We start from the raw sequence: 15945 nt of genomic DNA, 5'->3' as shown, positions 1-15945 counted from the left end.
CGCATATTTACGATGCGTCATTTTATTTCGCGTGTGGCCTTTGATTAGACATTTCGCTTTGGTTCCGGTGCCAATCATGATGAGCCATTTTTGGTTTCGGTGCCATGACCTTTATAAATAGAGGTCTTTGAACACGATTTTGGAGTTTAAATCTTCTAACGCTTCAAAATCCCATACCTTTCTCTTGCTCTCTTCTTCTCCGAATATCTCTTCTCCGTTTTAGTGACTTACATTGTTCTTCATTCCCTCTCGTTGGTTATTCTCCTTTCAGAGGCTGGAGAGGGGAGTCATGTTACTCCTTTGGCAGTGGTGTTACCCTCCCATGGGGAAAGCGTTCCTGCCGCCGTTGAGGATGAAACCTTCTCATCGGTGAAGGAGATAATCCCCAAAAACTCTGATTCCAGATCCGATTTTACCAAATCACCAGAGGTCGCACCTGGAGCTTTTCGGTCAACGATGACAGCAAAGGAATTAGCGGAGATTAAGGCCAAGTTCGGCTTTCCCAATCATATCGAGTTGATCTCGATCGAGGGGGATACGGTACAGGTCCACTGTCTTGGGTATTGCGCCATTTATGCCTACCCCTTCCAAGTCGGCTATTATTTTCTCCTCCTTCTGCTGGTGGAGGAGTTTTGTCGTCACTATGGCATTTGTCCTACTCAGCTCGCCTCGTACGTCTATAACGCCATAAATATGCTCACCAATTTGCTGAGCTTGCCGGGGTAGAATTGACACTGCGACATTTAATTGATCTATTCGCTCCTAGCTTTTATAGAGGAACGATGTTGAACCTTCGCCACCAAGGGGGCAAATGCTTGGTGGTGAAGATTGACGACAAAGCTAGACATTAATTCTGGTTTAACTTCTTTTTTATCAGAATCGAGACGTTGTGGCAAATATCAACAGCTTTCCTGAGGCTTAGAACTATACTCGTAAGTACTTTCATTTCTCCTCCGTGTTCGGTCCTGAATTTTGACTTCTCGCCTTCTTCTTTTGCAGCCAAGATCTCGCCTCCTTCTTTGGATGCTTATATTTCTGACTGGGTTAAGCGGCTCCTCCCTCACATCGTAGGGAATCGTGAATGGACAACTTTTTTCAAGAAGTTTGGGCATGCCCTCCCTTCGACTTATAATTTTCTTTTTACCATAAGTGTCTTAATTTTTTTTTTTTTTCCTTCACTGATTTTCCCTTTTCATGTTTTAAATTACCATCCATTACAAAGGTTAAGAGCAGCTGATGATGCTTTAGACCACGTAACCTTTGTCTCCAGGAACCCAAATAGGCAAACTTTAGAGTTGTGCAGAAATGGATTCATTTCTTTCTGCTTGTCTTGCCTATTTAGTCCCCGGGCATTCCAGAATCCTATTATATTCATTAGGTGGAGGGGCTCCTCCTCCCCTCACATTACTTGGCCATGTTCCACTTTTCATCTGTGTTCCTTTGTTGCTAGTAGCCTCCACTGTTGTACAACTTGTGTGTTGTGTTTCTTGCCTCTTTGTTGTACTGCTCCTGTTTTTTCTTTGTTCATCTAGTATTCCATTCTGATTTCTCTTATTCACCGCCCCTACATGAGCTTTTGGTTTCTCAGGGTGCTCCTCCAAAGTAGCAAATGAGTTTCTCAATGTGGTGGTAGCTTGTTGGACTACTCCTTGCCTGATCTTTCTCACCTCTTCCTGCACTTTCTTCTTGCCTTCTCCTCTTTGCATTTCAACTTGAACTTTGCCATTTATAGGTTTCCATGCTTGTGCTGCCTGGTTCGTTTGTGCACTTGTCTGTAGTTTCCTATAGTGTTCCTTGATGTGTCCATAGTTTCTGCAATGATCACACAGTGTTGGCTTCCATTCATACTCCATTGTTTGTTCTATTATTTGCCCAAGCTCATTCTCAAACATTATTATATCTGGATATGTTTTATTCATTGGTACTTCAACCATCACCCTAGCATACATTAATTTCTCCTTCCTTGTAGTTCCAGTATCATCTTTTATAGGCTTACCTACTAATCCTGCAATTTTGGCCAAAGAAGCTTGACTCCAATACTTGAGATCCAGTCCCACAAGCCGGATCCAAATTGGAACCTGCTCCACCACTATTTTACTCATTTCCATTCCTCGCTTCTATGGCTTCACCACCACTGGTTTTCTATCAAAAGTTTAGGTTCCCCCTTCAATTGCTTTTGTTCTTCCTTCTGCACTATGAAATCTTACCATAAAGACCTCTTTGTTAGTTTGAGCCACCTTATCTAGCCCCAAATGACCCCATATTCTATTGAAATACGCCTCTATTACAGTTAAAGGGGGATTCGATCCCAAAACATAGCACACTACTGCAGACTGCCAATACTCAATTTCCTCCTACACATCTGCCAAAGTAATTTTGACATTTGCAGAGGTTTCCCCTTCCCCTTCCAAATCAAAGCCCTAGCTGATAATCACTTTTCCCACTACATTACTCCACGATTTAGGCTCTAGGGTTTGAGCAATACCTGATTCACTTTGGGATATTCCTTCATTTTTAACCTGATCCACATAGGAATTCTTCCCAGAGCTCTGTGCATTTTGGTTGCTTGTCCCCACTGAAGTTGTCAATTGATTGTTTGCCATCAGAGTCACCATTATTGACGGTCCAGACATTGGTGTTTGCTTCAGTTCCAGTGGTATTATGTCTTGTATCACATTCAAACTTCTAGTTTTTTTTGCATCTTCCGATTGGGGAACACTTTTTCTAGCCATATTCCCCCATTGATTTACACTTCCTTCGTGCCCTCACCCTCCAGTCCATGACTTCTTTGCCATTCAGCCTTAGCTGAGAGAAGCTCTCATTCTAGAGAGGGAAAGCGCTTGGTCCTGAAGCGATGGTGCTTTGTGGAGGAGCATTGCTGGCCTTGCTTTTAGGATGAGTGTTTGTGCTTCAACCTCTTTTCTCTTCTTTTTATTTTTTGTTTTTCAAGGCGTCTTTGGTTCTGACTTCTTTCTTCTCTTTCCTTTTTATGATTGCAGACGGTGATTTTGGAGATCGAGAGCGCTCGGAGGGAGAAGAGGCGTAAAGAAATATTTGTGAAATTGAAAGATAAGTTTTTGAGTATCGTGGCAAGTATCAAGATCTCTGTAGGTGATTTCGCGAAGGTGGAAATATGCAGGCCCTTCGAGACGAGTTGAAAGAGAAGGTGAAGGCCATCGAGAAATGTAGCGTCCTTGAGGGGACGTTGAGGAGTAGGGAAGAGGAGCTTTAGGTCAGCAGGGGCATGGAGGCCCAATGCAGTGACCTTCAAGCTCAAGTGGTCGAGTTGCGGGTGCAGTTAGAAGAGTGCCAACTTTAGCTGGAGGTCCTCAATGGTGAAATAGCCGAGAAGAAAAAGGAGCTTGAGAAAGTGGAGTCCTATTATTTGGATACTCATAGGAAGACAGAGATGCTTGAATTGGCGAATAGGACTCTCTGAGCTGAGTGGGAGAACGATTAATCAACGGCAAGAGCTAAGGAAGATCGACTCGAGGAGAGGAGAGGTGGAGAAAGATAACTCAATTCTTCATGATCAAGTGGCTGCTTTGGAGGCCGAGATGGTTCAATTACTTGCATAGCCGTCCTCTTACCCTATTTTAGATTTTTCCAATATACCTCGGGAGTTATATGATGAATGGATTCATGTCGAGGCCCGGTTAGATGTCTTTCAAGATTTGCATGCGACGTGGTCCGTTTCTGAGGCTGCCCTCGAATATGCTTGTGTTAAGGCTCGTGAAGCTCGGGTCACTTGTGGATATGTTCCCGCTATGCTTGAGGCCAATGAGGAGGATAGGGACGAGGGTGTAGATGGCTTGAAGAGAACGCCTGGTACGATACCACCTATCCTAAGGGCTAAGGTGGCAATGGCGAGGGTGATCGAGATGGTGAGGGTATCAGTGGTCAGGGTGGTGACGCCACTGAAGACCGAGTTGGTGAGGGTACTATAAGTCATGATGGTGGCGACCAGTAGTTTTCTTTTTGACTTTTTTGTGTATTTTTGTCGGCGTCTTCACGAGCCTTTGTAAACAGTTAATTATGAAATATTAAAGTTGTTCCTTGTATCTTTTTCTGTTCCTGTGGTTTATTTTCTGTACTTGTATTTTTTTTGCTTCTGTTGTTTGATCGTTTCGCTTTTGTCCTTCTTATTGTTGTTGTCTTTTAGCTGGTTGTGGCCTTGGTGCCGAATATTTATAGGTCGCGTGCGTTTCTTTGATGGAATGTGGCCGAGGGCCGATAGGTGTTTGTTCGAACGAGGTCGAACATAACCTTTCATTAAATCGCGGTCGAGGGCCGATAGGTTTTTGTTTAAGCTTAGTCGAACATAACCTTTCGTTAAATCGCGGCCGATTTCCAGTAGGTGTTTGTTCGAGCGGGGTCAGACATAACCATTTGTTAAATCGCGGCCGAGGGCCGGTAGGTATTTGTTCAAGCGAGGTCAGACATAACCTTTCGTTAAATCGCGGTCAAGGGCCGGTAGGTGTTTGTTTGAGCGGGGTCGGACATAACCTTTCATTAAATCACGGCCGAGGGCTGGTAGGTGTTTGTTAGAGCTTAGTCGAACATAACCTTTCGTTAAATCATGGCCGGGAGCGGTAGGTGTTGTTCGAGCGAGGTCGAACATAACCTTTCATTATATCGCGGTCGAGGGTCTGTAGGTATTGTTCATAGGGGTGGGCATTCGGTATTTTGGTTTGGTATTTAAGAATTTCGGTTCAATATTTTGGTATTCGATTTATCAATTGTGTATACCAAATATCGTACCAAATTATTTCGGTATGGTTCGGTATTTTTTATTTTGGTTCGGTACGGTTTCGGTTTAATAATCGCTAAATAAGTTTATGACGTCTGACAGCTTAGTAGCTTACAACACAATGAATTCACAATTCACTGACAGCCCTCTCCTAGCGGTTTGTCTCCTTTACCAAGAACATGAAGCAGGATGTTAAATGCATGAAAATCGGGTGAAAATCCATTTTGACCCATTTCATCTAACAATCTATGAAATTGATTCAGTTGTTCACAATGAATTCACAATTCAGTTTAAAACCATAAACACAACATTTAGAGATCTTTGATGCCACACATTGACGATCGACTTTGCTGTCAAGTGCAAAACCATAAACACAACATTTAAGACATGCAAAACCATAAATACAGAACCATAAACACAGTCAAGAAAAGAAAGCAGCATACTAATTTAAGACACTACATGCATAAGCTAAGAGAACACAACAGTAACAACAGACTCTAAAAGTAGCATCAGAACTAAACATAGTGCAACAAAAAAACAGAGAGGGCATCCCTCAATTCAAGTTTACACTAATAGTCTCGAATCAACTTAGTCTTAATTCTTAAATACGGATTTCAGGAAGACGCTCAAGACAACACCTAATATGCTTCCTTAAATTATATGTGACATCCCTCTTTGGATGAACATTATAGACTCGACCACAATGTTTGCACTCTACTTTGCGAACTTCTCCGTTATCTTCTTTCACCTCAAAATATTTCTAAATATGATAGCGTACTTTCGGAGAACGGGGCATGATTGCACTTGAACCTAAAAAAAAGGATAAATCATAAGTTAGAATATTAATTTTTGATGATAATAAAACAAAACTACAAAAGTATATCACCAAACAAATAGAGTATTAAACTTACCACTCAAGTTGCAAGTTGCAACTATATATCAAATAATGCTAGTAGTGCTTCCATTATTTTCCATATCTAAAGATAATTTGACCAAATATGTCATAAAAATAAACAAGTATGATATATTATTTTGAACTAAAATACACACAAAATATTAAAGCATGCCAAGCTCGAGTTCCTCAAGATACTCAAGTCTTCTTCAACACTAATAGGATTCTTCTCTTCTCTAAGCCAATCTTGAACACAAACAAGAGCTTGCACACATTTAGGAGTCAATGAACTCCTAAATGAATTAAGAATACGGCCACCGGTGCTAAACGCACATTCCGACTCAACACTAGAAATTGGAATGACCAACACATCATGAGCCAACTCCGAAAGAATAGGAAATCTAGGAGCATATGTTTTCCACCAACTTAAGATATCAAATTCTTCACTAAAAGGCTCTTGTTCTTCACTAATGTATTTATCCAACTCCGATTTAGCACCCCCACTTCCTTTGTCTTCCTTTTGTTTCTTCAAGTGAAGCTTTGTCCTTATTAATGATGCAGTTATAACACTCCCACTAGATGTATTAGATATGTTATTAGATGAAGTAGAACTAGATGGAGATTGAGGACAAGATCCGTTTGAATACTTTTTTAGATACTCTTCAAACAAAGAATTCATATAAGCATACACCTCAACATTTATTATCTTCCCTTTTTCCTCCCCAAAAAGCTCTTCAAGTGCAAGGCTAACATATTCAAATTTGTTATGTGGATCCAAGACGAAAGCAATAAAAATCATTTTATTCATCTTTTTAGGCTCACCCCAATACTTTTTGAAATTTGCTTGCATCCGCTTAACCATTTTTCTCAAATGCTCATCCTCACTAATTAAACACATTTTCAAATGACAATAAAGTTCAGATACATCCTTAAAATGAGAATTACAAGTGACATAACGTGAACCTGAAACTTTTTTGGTGAGCTCACGAAATCTTGCAAGAAACTCTATCACAATCCTTACATTTACCCAATCATCAGATTCAAGAGGACCTGCACTACTGCCATCTTCACAAAGATGAGAACATTGATAAGCAGAAAATCCATCATCAAAAAGATGAAACTTGTCAAAGGCCTTTTCAAAGTTTTGTGCCGTATCCAACATCAAATAGGTGGAATTCCACCTAGTAGGAACATCCAAACACAATGTTTTGGTACATTCTACCTTTACATGTGCACAACACTATTTAAACTTTAAGGTCCTTGCAGGCGAAGATCTTACATACCTCACAATATTTCTAACACGTATGACAGAAGCATCAATTTCTTTCAAACCATCTTGCACAATTAGATTTAGTATATGAGTCATGCATCTCACATGAAGATGTTTACCACTCATCATATTAGTTTTACACATATCTAACTTTTTAGACAATTCATTGACTGTGACATCATTTGAAGAAGCATTGTCCACGGTAATAGTGAATACCTTGTCTAATTTCCATTCAAGCAAACAATTAGAAATAGCTTTAGCCATCTCTTTACCCTTATAACTAGTGATAGGGCAAAAATTTAGTATTCTTTTATGCAACTTCCAATCCCTATCAATGAAGTGGGCTATCAAACACATATAATTTATTCTTTGTAATGAAGTCCATGTGTCTGTTATGAGACAAAATTTTGGTTGTGCTTCTCTAAAAAACCTTCTTAGATTTTGCTTCAATTCACCGTAAATTTCATAACAATCCCTTGTTATTGTTCTACGAGAAGGAAGACGAAATAGTGGTTGAGTTATTCTCATAAACTTAATAAACCCTTCCTTTTCTACAAAGCTAAATGGTAGTTCATCAATAACTATCATCTCAATTAAGGCCCTCCTAACCACTTCTTGATCAAATTTCCAAAGTGATCCTCCATCATTTTGGCAAGATTGAAAATTTATCTTTGTTTGACTATTATCTTTATCAATGTTAAGTGGGTATTCTTTGCATCTAGCCAAATGATTTTTCAATACTGTTGTTCCATTCCTAGATGAATTAGCAGCATAAGCTTGCTTACAATATCTACACCTTGCTTTACCGACCCCATTTACCTCAAATTTATCAAAATGTTGCCAAAGTTCGGATCTAGGTTGCATGGCTTTTCTTTTCTTAGAATCTTGAGTATCAATTGTGTTGGTGTTGCTATCTTCAGTAATAGGTAAACTTTCAGTTGGACCGGCATCACTTGCTCTACTTTCATTTTCCATCTATATAAAATTAAAACAAATATAAACACAAATTAAGACTTGTATTTCATAACTTCATTTCAATTGCTACTAGTTGCTATTGCTTAAATAAATCTGTAATATCCTTAATAGATTTTTTTCTACAATGTTGGAAATGAAATGATAAGATAAAAGAATTTAAGTCTTGTACATTGGTAAGCCATGTAAAATAATTATATAATCAAATTAAATTTATCTTTATAGCATGCTTGATATTGTAACATGAAAATAGAGTGATAGTTTGTTATATCCAAATTAATTATAATAATTATATATTAAAAAGTTAACACGAAAGTAGGCAGTATATGTAACTTAGTCCTAAATAAAAAGAAAATCTAAGAGAGAGATGAAGCCTTCATTAGTGGATATTTTACAAAAAAGAATAATTGAAACTTAACTTCAGTAATTAAGATAGGACTTCAGAATAGGTCTAATGAAACTAATAATCCATTCATTCCCCAATCAAGCAAACCAAGATTATTCGATAAAACACGTTAAGATTCAGAATTCGTTGATCACTTTAAGTATAAACAAGTAAAAAGGAAATCAATGTATACGACTCAAATGCCCAAAATATCAAACCTATTCAAGATTCAAGACAAGATGCAAACTGGATATGACAATCAAATTGGATATTCAGAGACAGAAAGAAAAATCAAAGGAATGGATGGAGAGAATGCTTTTCGATTTGGTTAACGTCAGAAACTTTTATTTAACGTCGGAGGAGATTAAGGTCACCACCAAAAATTTATTAATAAAAACATGATACCTTTGAAGAAACTAGAAATATACCTTTAATTCTTTGTAGTCACAGTAGCCAATCTCTTAGTATTCTCACACCAACCGTTCTCTTTGAAGTTTGAAGTCTTCGTTCTGGCTAAAAGCCTGAAAGGCAGAAACTATCGCCGTTTGCCGTTTCTGACTTTCTGAAACTATCCCCTTTTCTAAATTCCCTAATACCTAATCCCTAATTGAATGAAGAAATAAGGGTTGGGCTAGGGCGCTGGGCCTTATTGGGTTGGGCTGGGGTTCTGGGCAGTATGTATAGATATAGGTCCAATTTAAAAGTCTTCAAAAATTTGGTATTTCGGTATACCGAAATTTTAAGATCCTAATACCGAGGACCGTACCGTTATACCGAAATACCGAAAATGTAATACCGAATTAGACCGAAATACCGAAAAAATCAAAACCAAAATACTGAATTAATTCGGTCCGGTTCGAAATTCGGTTTTTCGGATTTTATGCCCGTCCCTAATTGTTCGAGCGAGGTCGAACATAACCTTAATACGAAAAAATATGTCCTGATAAATGTAAGTTTCTTAATACTTTGATATTGTTGATTTGGTTACATACTTGGAGAAAGTTATAGATTTTGGGTGTTGGATGGTGTTCCAGTTTCAGTCCCAATCTACCTAGTCTTTTCATTGTTTGACTTGGAAAGTACTGAGAAGTCGAGCAATGAAATAGTAACATTGGTCCTACCCTCGCATACTTCGACTCGAAGTGTTCCCTTCGCTGCCTCGCTAAAAACCTCCTTAAGCAAACCTAATGGGACAAAACTCAAGTGAGGGAAAAAGAGTACAACTTGGGGACATTTTCTCTCTCAGAAGTTGAAGTATTTGAGGTGACTGATGTTCGAGTTGTTTGGTAGTTGTTTTCCTTCCATTGTCTCTAGTTGGAATGAACCCTTATTCGCTCTGGCTATGATTTTGTACAGACCATTCCAATTTATTCCAGTTTGCCTTCCCGGGGATCTTTGCTCGCTTGAGTTTTGGCTTTCAGTATGTAGTCCCCGACTTTAAGCGGACGGACCTTTGCTTTCTTGTTGTAATAGCGTTCTGCTTGTTGTTTTTGGGCGACCATTATTATGTACGCTATATCTTTTCGTTAGTCGATTTCGTCGAGTTCCTGCCTTCTGCTCCCATCATTATTCGTGTTGCTTTCGTGGGAGTACCTTTGGCTAGGTTCTCCGACTTCGATCGGTATTACTGCCTTGGTCCCATAGACCAAAATGTAGGGCGTCTCTCCTATGCTCATCTTTGGAGTTGTTCGGTAGGCCCATAATACTTTTGGTAGTATTTCCGGCCACAGTCCCTTGGCGTCTTCGAGCTTTTTCTTCATGATAATTAGTATGGACTTGTTGGAGAATTCTGCTTGCTCGTTACCAGCTGAGTGATATGGGGTAAAAAGTATCCTATTGATATGTTATTTCTCTAAGAACTCGGCGATTTTCATTCCCGTGAACTAGGGTCCGTTGTCACAGCTGATCTCCTTGGGTAGGCCGAATCGGCAGATGATGTTTCTCCATATAAAGGTGATTACCTCTTGTTCCCATATTTAGGCGAATGCTCATGTTTCCACCCATTTAGAGAAATAGTCAGTTAAAATCAAAAGGAATCGCATATTATCTCGCCTTGCTGGGAGGGGGCCCATGATGCTCATTCCCCATTTGATGAATGGCCAGGGGGAGATAACTGAGTGGAGGTTTTCGCATGCTTGGTGAATCATTGGAGCGTATTTCTGGCACTATTTGCATTTCCTCACGAAGAGTGTATCGTCCTTTTTCATGGTGGGCCAATAGTATCCCGCCCGTATAAGGCATCTAACTAGTGCTCGATTATCGGAGTGAGCACCTCAATGTCCTTTATAGATTCCTTCGAGGATGTGCTGAGTTTGGTTCGGGCCCAAACATTTCGTCAGAGGGCCGTCGTAAGTCCTCTTATACAGGTCGCTATGAAAGAGATTGTATCTGGACGCTTGCATTCTTAGTTTCTTAAAGTGTACTGTCCTGCAAATAAGCGATAATACAATTGCGCAAATCCCAAGTTAAGTTGATAGTTCTTACCACGATTTGGTCTAGTGATGAGTTGAGGAGTTAGACTACGCTTTTATCCCCGGGTGTGTGGCTTTTGGTAGCTGCGGCTAATTTGGCGAGGCCGTCTGCTTTTGAATTTTGCGCTCGTGGGATCTGATCGAGCTGACATTTGTCAAACTCAGGTAATAGCTTGCAGATTTTGGTCTAGTATTTTTGCAACCTTTGTTCCTTGATTTGGAAAGTCCCTGTAACTTGGTTGACTATGAGCTGGGAATCACAGTGGAGTTTCAACCGTTTCGTCCCATACTTGAGTGCTAGCCTCAACCCTAAAATTATGGACATATACTTGGCCTCATTGTTAGTCATATCTGGACACCCTATGGACTGGCGAATTACTTCGCCTGTAGGGACCTCGAGTACGAGTCCCAGTCCGGACCCTGATGCGTTGGATGCGCCATTAGTGTATATGACCCAGAGGTCCTGTGTTTGGAGGGAAGCTTAGACGTATTCCCTTTCGACTTCAGGCATTATTTTTGCGTTGAAGTCGGCGAGCACCTGCGACTTTATCGCCGTTCGCAGCTGGTATGTGATTCCGTGTTTGCTTAGCTCGATGGCCTACTTGGCCAGCCTCCTTGATAACTTGGGTTTATGCAAAATTATCCTAAGGGGAAAGGTTGTGACGACCGAGATAGGGTGGCACTGAAAATAGGGTCTAACCTTTCGTGAAGCTATGACCAAGGCCAGGGCCAATCTTTCGAGGCACGGGTACCTCGTCTCAGTGTCGACGAGTGTTTTGATAATGTAATAGATAGGAGATTATGTACCTTTATTTTCGCGGATCAAGATTGTGCTTACCGCTACTTCGGAGATGGCTAGATAGACGATGAGCTGCTCCCCATACTCAAGTTTTGAAAGCAAGGGTGGTGATGATAGGTATGCCTTCAGTTCTGGCAGAGCCTGGATGCACTCGAGAGTCCATTCGAGGCCGTTGTCCTTTTTGAGTACAACAAAGAATTTGTGACATCTATCAGAAGACCGCGAGATGAATCTTGATAGGGCGATGATTTGTCTCGTCAACCTTTGGACTTACTTCTTGGTAGTCAAGAGCTCTAATATCCCTTCGATAGCTTTGATTTGGTCCGAGTTGACCTCGATCCCTCGCTGTGACACCATAAAACCCAAGAACTTTCCCGAGGCTATGCCAAACGCGTATTTCTCCGGGGTTAGCTTCATTCCGTACCGTCTTAGTTTGTCAAAAGTTTCTTTCAAATGATCAATGTGATCCTCCGCCTTTTTCGGACTTGACCAACATGTCGTCTATATATACCTCCATGGTCTTGCCGAGTTGGTCTTTGAACATCTTTGTAACCAATCTTTGATATGTAGCCCCCGCGTTCTTTAGCCTAAACGGCATGACCCTATAATAATATGTTCTTGTGTGGGGGGTGAATGTGGTCTTCTCATGGTCTTCTTCCTCCATAAGAAATTGGTTATAGCCTGAGTAAGCGCCTCGTAAACTCAATAGTTCATTCCTGTCTATTGCGTCAATGAGTTGGTTGGTGTGGGGTAATGAGAACAAATCCTTCGGACATGCTTTGTTCAAGTATGTGAAATCCACACACATCCTCCATTTCCCATTTTTCTTTTTGACCATCACTACGTTGACGATTCACTTAGGGTACTTCGACTCCCTAATGGAGCCGTATTCTAGCAGATTTTCTACCTCTCCACGGACTGCATTGTTGATGAAAGATTTGAATTTACACCTGACATGTCTTACTGGAGGGATAGAATAGGCCGACGTTTAATTTATGTGTGGCAATTTCTCTTGGGATGCACGACATATCTGCATGGTTAAAGGAAAATAAATCCGCATTAGTTATTAAGAATTGACTAAATTTACCTGGCTCTCGAAGTTTGTAGCTGATATAGGCCTTTTTGCTAAGGTCATTGAGGTTCAATTGAACGGGTTTGAGGTCTTCTATGGTTGATTCTACAGCCTCGACTGTTTCGGGATCCATGATGACATCCCCGGTCTCTTCTTGCGTTGACCTCGGCCCTGTTGATTGTTATGCCTCTTTTTCCTTGTCTTTTTTTTTGGGTTGTCGTGTTGTCTAAGGAAATGCAGTAGCATTCCCGTGATATGTGTTGTTCTCTGTGTATGCTGAATATTCCCCATGGTGTTAGGAATTTAATTACTTGGTATAGGTTGGAGGGGATGGATCCAATGGGATGTATCCATGGTCGTCCCACTATGGCGTTGTATACAGTGGCTTGGTTCATGATGTGGAATATCGTCTCCAGATTCACGATGCTGGCCAAGACGGGGAGTGTAATTTTCTCGAATGTCCGCTCAACTACATTATTAAAACCGGTTAGCGTGATGCAGCGCGACACTATCTTATCCTCGAGTCTCATTTGGGTAAGGACTCGGGGATTATGTGCCACTTCCATCGTCCACCATGATACGTTTGGCATCGGTATCTAAAATGCGTAAAGTAATAATGAGGGCATCATTATGAGGAAAAGTCAAATCGTCGGCATCTGACTCGTCGAAGATGATACTTTCTTCGAGTCCATCGTACCGTTCGCGAGTGATAGACAGCTTGAGCTTATGAGTGGTGGTGAATTTCATGTAGTTGATAGAGGCATCATCGCCGCCGCCAATGATCATATTGATAGTACGAGCTGGCGGTGACAGCTTCGGCGGTCCTTGATGTTCACGCCCTCTAGCGAAGTTGGTTCTCCCCTTATCGCTTAACAGCTCTTTGAGGTTCCCTTGCCGCAACATGTTTACGACTTCTTCTCTGAGGGCGATGCAATCTTTTGTTTTGTGCCGATGTTCCTGGTGGAACTCAAAGAGGGCGCCAGATTTCCTGGTGTTCGGGTCTGATCTCATCTTCGACAACCACTTCACCTTTGTTCCGAGTTTTTCAAGAGCATAGACTATTTATGTAGGTGACATACAAAAATTGTGAGCAAATAATAAAGGTGTGGGTGGGGAGGGGAGAGAGGGGAGTCCATGTCCTTGGTCTGGATGGGCCTTCTTCACGGGGGAAGGTGCAATGATATTAGCCGGTGAGTTGGCCCATTAAGGTCGTCTTCATCTTCTCGGACCTCGGCGCAATAAGTATTACGGACCTCGTCCCAAGTGGCTAGGGGATATTTCATCAATTGGCTCAACAGTTTTCTAGTCGCTCTTGAACCATCTCTACTCAACCCATTCTGGAAGCTGCGACCGCTATCCCTTCGGATACATTCGACAGAGTCATCCTTACTCTGTTGAATCGGGAGAGGAAGTCCCTTAGTCCCTCTCCCAAGGACTACTTGATAGCGAATATGTCATTTATGCTTGCTTCGGCCTTCTTGGCTCCGGCATGGGTAGTTACAAACTTATCGGCCATTTCCTCAAAAGTTTATATGAATCGGGCTGGTAGTTGTGAATACCATGTTAATTCCCCTCCCGTAAGGGTTTCTCCAAACTTCTTCAGCAAAATAGAGGACACTTGTTCCTTAGCGAGGTCGTTGCCTTTCACGAAGGTGATGTAATGAGTCGCATAATCCCCAAGATCGGTCATTCCGTCGTATATCCTGAGATAGGGTGACATTTTGAAGGTCTTTGGTATGGCATGCATGGTTGCGTCATCGTTGTACGACTGCTCTACGAACGTGTCGGTGTGCCTTTTTGGCAGCAACTTAGGAGCGTCCGATATCTTGTCGACTCGTTCTTGGTGTGCTTTCATATGGACTCGGAGTGCTTTGTTTTCATTCTCCATTTGTTCCATCCTCTTTAAGACGGCAGCGAGGGCGCTGTCACCTGCACTGTTAGTAATATTGTGAGTTATATATGTCATCGGAGGGCTTGGCCAGTTGCGTTGCTTGTCTGTTTGTTATATTATGCAAGCTCTTGCGGTTTCTATAGTCATGCATGTGGAGGACTTGTTGAGGATGCTCGCTAGCGTGTCGGTCAACCATGCTTCGAGGAGTTTTTTCACAGCTGGGGGTGTCCCTTCTTTTGAGGACGTGGAGGCTCCTTTTCCACTGTGTTTTGTTATGCTGCAGTGAGTGGGGTGACCTCTCGCGCCTAGGGAAAGCGTTGGGTGTCACGTCCTCGCCTACTGTTTCGCAGCTCTCGTTGATAGCGGTCATGAGGTTGCTAGAGAAATCACTTACTATTTTTATCCTTTCTCCTTGGTTACTTGCAATGTTTGTTTTTGTACGTACAAAGAGAGAATATCTCAGGATTTGTGTGGTTAGTGACTTGCGGTAGCTGCAGATCTAGAGAAAACTAAAAATTTAACTAAAATATCCCCACAGACGACGCCAAATTATTTGACCAAAAAATATAGATCTTGGTTCAACTAATTAAATTTATATAAAGGATGGTTAATCTTAGTTAACAGTAATATCCCAAATATGAAGTTCTCAGAAGTGTAATGAATACTACATAGATATATTTTAATAGCAGCGGCAACATACAACCAATATTTAAGAAGTCAAAGGAAATAATGTAGCATTAAATATTGATGAATATCAATAAATGTCACTTAAGTAAATAGAATGAATGAGTCACCCAAGAAAAGATGGAATCGGTGAATGTTCTTTCTGACAATGATGAGTGATGGACAATACTTTAAATATCCGAGTTATTCTCGGATCTAGTGGAAAAGTGTAGGCATGAATCTTAGTGAAAAGGTTGTGTTTGAATGCTTGCAATAATATCCGATTCTCTCCTTTAAAATCAAAGTGTAATTTTACAAATGAATATCACATGTCCCGTATCATTGTGTCTCTTCTATTTATCGGGAACATGTTCCTAAAACCCTAACAGTACAAGTGTAGAGAATATCTACTAAACTATTATCTTTTATGTCCTATCTTGAAACTAGCCGTTATAACTCTGTCAAGGGTGCTCGACCTTCGCCTCAATCCTTGATGACTCTTCGACTTAAGCCCTTGCTGACTCTTCGACCACAGACTTCACCATTTCTTAGATTACTTTGGCAAGTGACATCTGAGAACGTTCCACCAATACTATTTTGACTTAAGTATTCTAAAGATAGATTTTGACGCATACAAAAAGATTGTGCAAAAATATTATTATAGTGGAAGATGAAAAGAACAATAACAAAGGATGAAGTGTGAAATATTTGTTAATAATAATTAAGAAAATTTACATAACTGACATGTTCAATGTATAAGAAGTACTAAGAAAATGTATA

The 15945-nt window shown here is 40.7% G+C and overlaps 1 protein-coding gene and 1 long non-coding RNA gene across 2 annotated transcripts; both read right to left on the bottom strand.

Moving 5' to 3' along the window:
- Positions 1–5424: 5424 nt before the first annotated feature.
- LOC138891770 (uncharacterized) lies at positions 5425–6432 on the bottom strand. Its single transcript, XR_011408094.1, has 2 exons — positions 5662–6432; positions 5425–5560 (listed from the first exon to the last, which is right to left on the bottom strand). It is a non-coding gene; the product is annotated as an uncharacterized lncRNA (long non-coding RNA).
- Positions 6433–13160: 6728 nt separating this feature from the next.
- On the bottom strand, positions 13161–13622 carry LOC104106142 (uncharacterized). Its single transcript, XM_009614630.1, has one exon. It carries the CDS (start codon positions 13620–13622, stop codon positions 13161–13163), a length of 462 nt encoding a protein of 153 aa, XP_009612925.1.
- Between the last annotated feature and the right edge of the window lie 2323 nt (positions 13623–15945).

Source organism: Nicotiana tomentosiformis, chromosome 5 (assembly GCF_000390325.3).
Source record: "Nicotiana tomentosiformis chromosome 5, ASM39032v3, whole genome shotgun sequence".
Classification (NCBI taxonomy): domain Eukaryota; kingdom Viridiplantae; phylum Streptophyta; class Magnoliopsida; order Solanales; family Solanaceae; genus Nicotiana; species Nicotiana tomentosiformis.
Note: the sequence above shows the minus strand (reverse complement) of the source record. Positions and strands in the feature narration are given on the sequence as shown.